The 7756-nt window shown below is 37.8% G+C and overlaps 1 protein-coding gene across 6 annotated transcripts; it reads left to right on the forward strand.

The window, feature by feature from the left end:
* Nucleotides 1-306: 306 nt before the first annotated feature.
* LOC107873153 (RNA-binding protein 1) lies at nucleotides 307-7539 on the forward strand. Of its 6 annotated transcripts, none has more exons than XM_016719894.2 (7): nucleotides 307-657; nucleotides 2030-2151; nucleotides 2230-2461; nucleotides 2538-2599; nucleotides 2681-2762; nucleotides 4259-4380; nucleotides 4488-4803. In XM_016719894.2, exons 1-6 carry the CDS (start codon nucleotides 540-542, stop codon nucleotides 4360-4362), a joined length of 720 nt encoding a protein of 239 aa, XP_016575380.1. In that variant the 5' UTR covers nucleotides 307-539; the 3' UTR covers nucleotides 4363-4380; nucleotides 4488-4803. The 6 variants fall into 6 exon arrangements, with proteins under 6 accessions (XP_016575380.1, XP_016575382.1, XP_016575381.1 ...); XM_016719892.2 differs by having other exon boundaries at nucleotides 343-657; nucleotides 2227-2461; XM_016719896.2 differs by lacking the exons at nucleotides 4259-4380; nucleotides 4488-4803 and adding an exon at nucleotides 6998-7539 and having other exon boundaries at nucleotides 340-657; nucleotides 2227-2461.
* The last annotated feature ends 217 nt before the right edge of the window (nucleotides 7540-7756 follow it).

A 7756-nucleotide genomic window follows, 5' to 3' on the forward strand; every position in this document is an offset into this window, starting at 1 on the left:
TTTTATCTTGTATCTTAGAAATTTATTTATCGTAGAATCTTTTAATGAAGAAAAAAAATCCAATCAACATTTTAATGATTGTCATTCTTTTATATGTAAGTGATTTTATAAAATTGAATTCATTAAAGTAACGTCCACGGCACATCTAAACTAGTTTATTATAAACTTATTAATAATAGAGTAAGCCTTTCTACTTCATCAGAGGTAGTGCGTACATCTTACCCCCAGACCCCACTAAGTGGGAATACACTGGATTTGTTGTTGTTGTTGTTGTTGTTATTAATAATAGAGTACTTTTTTTAAAGAGGAAAATATAAGTGAAATTTTTTTAAAAAGAAAAAAAGAAATGAATAATGTGAGAGAGATAGAGGTGCCGAATGGTGTTCATCATCTAATTAGCGTTTTAAGAGTATGGATGTTCCTCGTTTTCCTTCGCCTATAAAAGTTCGTTTTGCCTTCGATTTAGTCGAGGTTGAGCACATTCCCTTCTCTGAACATTTCTCTGTCTTTCTCTCTCTATTTCGGTCGGCGGAGTAAAAATGGCTGATGCTTATTGGCGTTATAGCACCAGCAGCCAACAAGCTGCGGCGGCGGCGGCGGCGGCGGCAGCTGCGCTTCCTCAAAATATCCTTGCTAAGAGACCTCGCACTGAATACGGTATCTAAATTAACTGCCACCATCTTCTTGTCTTTAAAAGTTTCTAGATTTCGGCATGATTTTTTCTCATTTGTATGGGTTTGTAAAAACTAGGGTTTATTCATTTTTTGGCCATGTCAGGATTTAACTTTTTAGGATTTTTTTGTTGCTGGTTCGATTGATATGGTTGTCTAGGGTTTATTCATTTGCTTTTTCAGTCGAAAAATTATTTTTTATGGATTTTGTTGTGGCTGTTGTGATGTGATATAATTGCCTAGGGTTTATTCATTTGATTCTTTTTCTGTGAAGATTTAATTTATATGGATTTTGTTGTGGCTGGTTCGATGTGATATAGTTGTCCTAGGGTTTATTCATTTGCTCTTTCAGTCAAAAGCTTACTAATTTTTATTGATTTTTTTGTGGCTGGTTCAATTGATATGGTTATCTGGGGTTTATTTGCTTACTTTTTCAGTTAAAAAATTATTTTTTATGGATTTTGTTGTGGCTGGTGTGATGTGATATAATTGCCTAGGGTTTATTCATTTGATTCTTTTTCAGTTGAGAAACTGACTAATTTTATGTCTTTTGTTGTGGCTGGATTGATGTGATATACTTCTAGCGTTTATTCATTTAGTTCTTTGATCGAAAACCTAATTTGTATGGATTTTGTTGTGGCTGGTGTGATGTGATATAGTTTCCTGTAAAATCATGTATTTCATGATCTTACAAATAAGAGTGAGTTTATGTTAATTAGTCTCGGTTAACAATTCTATATTAGTTCCTCCCAGACACCAGCAAGACTACCTAATTGACTATCTCTAGCCCAATTAAGAGCATTAAGGGAACCCGAATGCAACTACAAGTAGTTCTCCTATTTTTAGCTCGAACTAGTAGATGAGGGTTAACACCCAAATTCTTGTTAATTAATCTTTCCCAACTTTGATTTTACTCTCTCGAGCTTAAGTCAAAAGTAAATGGGCGACAAGTTGTTCTCTAGGATTAGCTACCTCCTTTGGAAACATTACAGAATAAGAATAATTAAAGAAACAATTAACTCACCTCATTAAGAATAAAAATCATTCAATACATATGTAAAACAAGAGATTGTGCTAGCCCACGGCCCACTGCTACTAAAGATTTTAACTTGTAACTCTGCATGACGGCAAGTTGCTTTAACCCAACTTTAAGTAGGGTAAAGATTTTTTCTAGTTTCAGGTTTGGTTCATATTTTGTTATCTCACATTCATGCTGATATTAGTTGCACTTTATGTAGCATAATCTTTTTCTTGTTGCTCGTATGTTACCAGAAAAATATAAGTTTGCTTGGCACACAATTCAGTGCTTCCTTCTCTCTTTCTGCATTCAATTTCTTTTGGTGTTTTCCCCTTTTTAGGTGCCCCAAGTGGTCCTGAATATCCTGGCTATTATGGCCATGTTGATGAAAGGGGAATGCCTGGAGTCATCAGCGACGCAGATCCTCTCGAAGCATCCTACGAGCGCTACCTCCATAGTGGGGTACTTCATTTTTATTTCCTTTTGAGCTTTTCTCCTTGATACTGAATAGATCTAATATATTGGCAAAATTTCCAGCAGATTCCTTCCCATGTTGCCGGTGAGTCTGCAAGATCCATGAATAATGGAATTAGCATCCATCCTATTGAAGCTCCCCGTGTTATGGGCATTGGGGGATCTGACCCGCTAGCTTTCAAAGGCAGAAATGTTGGAATGCCAGGTGGCAGACCAGAAGTTACCCTTCCTCCGGATGCTAGCAGTACATTGTTTGTTGAGGGTTTGCCTGCGGATTGTACAAGAAGAGAGGTGTCACGTATCCTTTTGTGGTTTGCTTTTCTGTTTTATTATATGTCCCATTCTAGTTTGTCCCTTGACTTTGGTTTTTGCAGATATATTCCGCCCTTTTGTAGGTTACAAAGAAGTTAGGCTGGTACAAAAAGGATCAAAACACGTAAGAATACCTTTCACATCTTATCAAGGCCTAGTTCTGTATACTGTTATTTTGGATTCACTGCTCTATCAACTTATGCAGGCTGGAGGCGATCCATTGATTCTTTGCTTTGTTGATTTCGCGAGTCCACTTCATTCTGCTGCTGCAATGGATGCCTTACAAGGTGAGCTTGACACACCCTTCTGGAGTCTTATCTCATGACTGCTAGTAATTAAGAGTTGGGTAATTTAAAGACCTATTTCCCCAGAAGTGCTAATTCACCAAAATAGTAGATAATTCTATTAATGCAACTTATAAGCAAAATATTTGTTTCTTGCTCTTGTTTAAACTCTGAAACCTCAATCGTATACTTCCCCCAACCCAATTTATGTGGCACTTTCCTTTTTCTGTCACAAAAAGAAATGTCACATTTCTACATTTACAAACCATTTAACTTTAAAATTCCCATTTTACTATTAAATAGAACTTCATCTCCAGTCGAACAGTGCCACATAAATTGGGACCGAGGAAATACTTGCTTCCGCAGGCTAACAAAAGTGGCTAGAATATGAAGGCTAACTGTTTATGGGCAAAGGCTTTAGTGCTTATGAATTAGTTTATAAACACTGCCTCCCTTTATCAATTGCCAACTTTTGGTGGAGGGATGGGGTGCAACTTTGACTATCATTTTCTAATATGACACACTCTAGCGACTAACTGGGAAGGGGTAAAGAAATATATTTCCGTGCTGTGGGATCTGACGTAATATTGGCTGGTGGAAATGTATTTCATTTGATATATGGCATTGTTCTTTTGGTCTAGGATCTTGTTCTGTTAGCCTCTACCAAAGTTAACAGATGGGCAGTGATCAGAATTGGCACTGCATGCTTTAATAATTTGGGGAATCTTACAGTGGAACTTACATTAAACTCCAATTTTCGACTTCTCCATGGACCGAGGTTTTGTTATCTCTTATTTACAAAAAAATAAATCCGTAAGTCTGTAAGACCCAATTTTATTTTTGACCGCTCAAAATGGCTTGTGGAAAGAAGCCATGCTACATACATTTTGTGTATGATCCGTCAGTCAAAAGTTATACACATTGAACAAAACCAGTTTGTCTTGGAGGTGCTGTCTCCAAGGCTTATTAGTCTTAGAAACCTAAGTTGTGCAGACTTTTCACTTTCAATGCTGCACCCGTGTTGGATTCTCCAAAAGTACACTACTTTTGGAGAATCTGACACACACCCATTGGCAATTTTTGAAGAGTCCGAGCAACACAGTTAGAAACTAGGCTTACTCCTCCCTCTTATGCGCGATTCTAGTGGTTAATTTATCACTTCTTCGTAGCCCTTTCATCTTATCAAGTAGTGTGAATTGCATGTTTAGATTTTGGTCTTCTGGTGGTTTAAGGGGACAAAACTTTCATGAAAGTTGAAGGACATCTGCAAGCTGTTCTCTTGTGCAGCTCTGCATGTCCTTTTGACGCTGCAGCAACCCGGGGAATACCTCTTGTCGTTTCATGAGTTGGTTGCATGCTGACCCTTTCCTGCTTGAAAGCAAACCCAGATCCAATTTCGGACAATGTATACAATATCGCCTGTTGCTGGTGTACATTCTTGTCGTCAGTGAAAGAGAAATTTATTGCGATGGTGAAGTTAGTAAAGCTAAATCTTGCAGGTTATAAATTCGACGAGCATGACCGTGATTCGGTCAGCTTAAGGCTGCAATTTGCTCGCAATCCTGGTGCTAGGTCAGGTGGTGGGAATAGCAGAAAACGTTGAAACTATGCGTCTTTACAGGTGAAATGCTAGACTTCGGTGTGCTTGACCCTTTATTGTCGAAAGCCATAACATATGGTACAAAGCTCATAGATCAAACTAAATTGTGGAACTATACTTCTGTGTAGGACTTGCCCAAGTTTGGAGTTTATGATACTTAGAGACGTTGTGCCAGCTTTGCAAGTTTCGTGTGAGGCGTGTTCTGTGATCGGATCCTTTCGTTAGGGACCAGCTTGAAATTGCTGGGTTTTACTTTATCGGGGGAGGAAGTGATAGTTCTAAAAAGCGTTTGGCTTTTGTTTCAAATTCAAATATCTGCCTTGACTTTATTGGACCCCACATCGTTAAATTCATATCTAAAGTGACGAGAGATGTTTTTACTTGAATCCTGTGTAGAATATGTTATGATGTAAGTGTAATATTAAGTGGACCTTTTGCTTAGCAGTTTGAAGAGTTGCTTGTATCATGCCATGAATCGTTTGAATTCCTTTTTTAAATCGCTAAACAACTTACGATTTCGTAGACATCCAGGGTATCGTATGGTGAGCCATTAGCTTCTGCTCTGTTGATAGGGGTGGCAGTGGGCTGGGGCAATTGCGGGGTTGGGATGAATGGGGCAGGTTGGGTTATCGGTTGTGGGGATTGTCAAAATTATAAAATTCATAATTTTGTGTGGTGTGGTGTGGGTTAGGGATGAAATAACTTTAGAAATTAGACGCTAGGGCTGAAATAACATTAGAAATCAGACGCTACCCTGAATCTTATTTGAACGGTCGCGTAAATGTGATTACTTTTTGCAGTTTGAAGTTAGCAATTTGATTTTATTTTTGTAAGGTGTTGGAAAGGAGGGTAAAGAAAATAGTAATTGTCTTTTTCTTTGGAATTCTTACTGTAATTATATAATCTGCTCAACTCTGTGAACTGTTTAGGAACTTGTAAAACGGGATTACTTTTAATTCTTTGAAGTTAGAGATTTTATTTGTAAGCTGTCAGGGTGATGATCCTAATCTTATACGAATATATGTATCGTGTTGGAAATTAGGTAAAAGGTTTTAAGTTTTTAGTTTTTTAGTTTTGGGCTTCATGTCTTATGCAGTGGCTCTAATTTACCATACTCGTAGAGATTACCGATCAAAGGAAATTTGGTTCATGAATTGCGTACGCTAATTGGAGAAATAAGTTATCTAAAAAAAATGTGGGCTGCGGCGGGTATACATGGGTATGGTTGTGGGAAGGGTTTATGTGGGTTAAAAGGGTATACATGGTTATGGTTGTGGGAAGGGTTTATGTGGGTTAAAAGGGTTTATGCAGAGTGGGGTGGGTTTTAATTTTGCAGGTTAAGACAGAACCCTAACCTGCACTGCTCTGCCCAATCTGTTGATAAAAGAAATGGGGAGGCTTTTCGTCTCAATTTTGAGTGTCTGATTGCTGCCAATGCTTGATAGCAAGTGCATGCTTTCTCATGGTTCCATTTCTTGATGGTTTTGGACTTTTGATTACCTTCTCCTAATAAGGCATTTCTGGTCGGTGCCCGTTGGGAGGGTGGGGGTGGGGGGGTGGGTGCTGGTAGTAGGGTTTTCTTGGACCCCATCAAAGCACGTACTATTGTATAATTGAACACGCTCCGGAGCGAGCATGTTCTGAATAACCTTCCTCTTATGGCTATCTGGAAAAAATTCATATTATAATCCGGAAAAAATGTCTTACCTTTACGGTCAAACTTTACCTAATATTTGACTTAATGAGTGAATTTTTGGTGATGCCTGGAGTCCAAAACTTAACATGGATGAAATACTTAAAACGGCAGTTCGGTGCACTCAAGCCTTGCTATGTGCGGTGTCTGGCAAAGGGCCAGGCCACAAGGGTTAGCTCTACCCTGTTTTTCTATAAAAGATTTTTTTTACGGCTTGAACCCATGACCTCCTGATTAACAAAAAGAAAATACATACGTAGCGGATTTTTGGATCCATATATATAATGTATTTGTTGTTCTTTTTCTTTTTTTGGGGGGGTTGGGTTGGGGGGGGGGGGGGTTCCAAGTATTATTGTTGTAACTATAAGGAAGACATCATCCAGCAATAATCCAAAAAAGAACCGTTATATAATTTCTTAATTAAACAGTCGAACAGTTATGAAAAACTGTGATCCTATCAGTGCTGTGCTCTCAGAATGTGGCCTGCAGGGATCCTTTTTTTTTCTTTCTTACTTGGTCTCTTTTCCTACTTGCTGATATAAGGTAAAACTCGATATTAAACCGGCCTGTTTATGCAACTCCCATATCGAGTTCTGTTAAGTTTTATTGGGATAGTTCACTTTGTTTTAGTCCTGCGTGTCCTTTACTCAGAAAATCTCTTTTACTGTTTCTTTTAACGACTCATTCATTAACTTGAGGATGAGAACTTATTTTTTTTTATTTTTTTTTATTTTTTATAACATGATTGTGATTGGTGAATGATCGGAAACTTATTAATTGTCTTGGACTAGGTAGCTAATTTTAGTTGAGAGAAACCTTATTTACATAGCTATAATTTAACCATATCGTTTTAATCTTTTTTTTGTTTTGGAAACCCACAACTCTGCCCTTTGGTTGACCACTACTTGGTGACCACTTTGCGGTAACCTACTCATTGTGTAATAGCTTGCAAACCACATAGGAGATATAAACCGCACTAGGCAAGTGGCAAGCTCCATGCAACAAGTTTATGGCTGATCAGAAAACGGAGGCGGGAGGCCCACCTCTCAACCACTCAAACCATGCCATTCCCTGGTGGGTAATTGATTTGAAGAGCAAAAGATTTCATCACAAGCATTTTCAGTTACTAGACAGCAGTTGGCAACTGAGTAGTTCCGACGTATCTTAGCTTCAATTTTCATCTTCATAGATCATGTTAATGGGAGTAAAAAGCCAAGAGTATGGACAGAAAAGTGCATCCTCCGTTCCCGGGATTGATAGCTTTTGGTTGGGATGGTAGTTTCTTAAAGCATCAAAATATCGAGGAAGCAGAGATGACCGTACTATAGTTCCTTATTCAGGTAGCGGCACAATTTTAGCTTCTGTAGTAATCTTATTATGTAATAATGTTATGGCCAAATCCATCTATAGCCCCTCAAATTTGTCTTTAAAATTCACTTAAACTCCTAAATTAAGGCTTGTACCTATTAAATCTCTAAACCCCCCAATTTGGTTTCAATTGGACATTTTTTGTCTAAATGGCATTGCGTGTGCAGTGCACTCTCGGACAGCGCGTGAAGTGTTTTTTTTTAAAATTAAATTATGAATAGAAATGTAAATAGAAATGTAACAAGTGGCATTGAGGGCCTCAAAAAATAGTAATTAAAAAATTTATATTTAAATTATTTTATTAATATAATTTTTAATTACTATAATTTCTTAATT

Source organism: Capsicum annuum, chromosome 6, assembly GCF_002878395.1.
Source record: "Capsicum annuum cultivar UCD-10X-F1 chromosome 6, UCD10Xv1.1, whole genome shotgun sequence".
In the NCBI taxonomy this organism is placed as follows: domain Eukaryota; kingdom Viridiplantae; phylum Streptophyta; class Magnoliopsida; order Solanales; family Solanaceae; genus Capsicum; species Capsicum annuum.

Coding starts and splice junctions, on each gene's coding strand:
- LOC107873153 (XM_016719892.2), top strand. CDS start 540: ATGGCTGATGCTTATTGGCGTTATAGCACCAGCAGCCAACAAGCTGCG. Junction 658..2,029: donor GAGACCTCGCACTGAATACG/GTATCTAAATTA, acceptor TCCCCTTTTTAG/GTGCCCCAAGTGGTCCTGAA. Junction 2,462..2,537: donor TACAAGAAGAGAGGTGTCAC/GTATCCTTTTGT, acceptor TGGTTTTTGCAG/ATATATTCCGCCCTTTTGTA.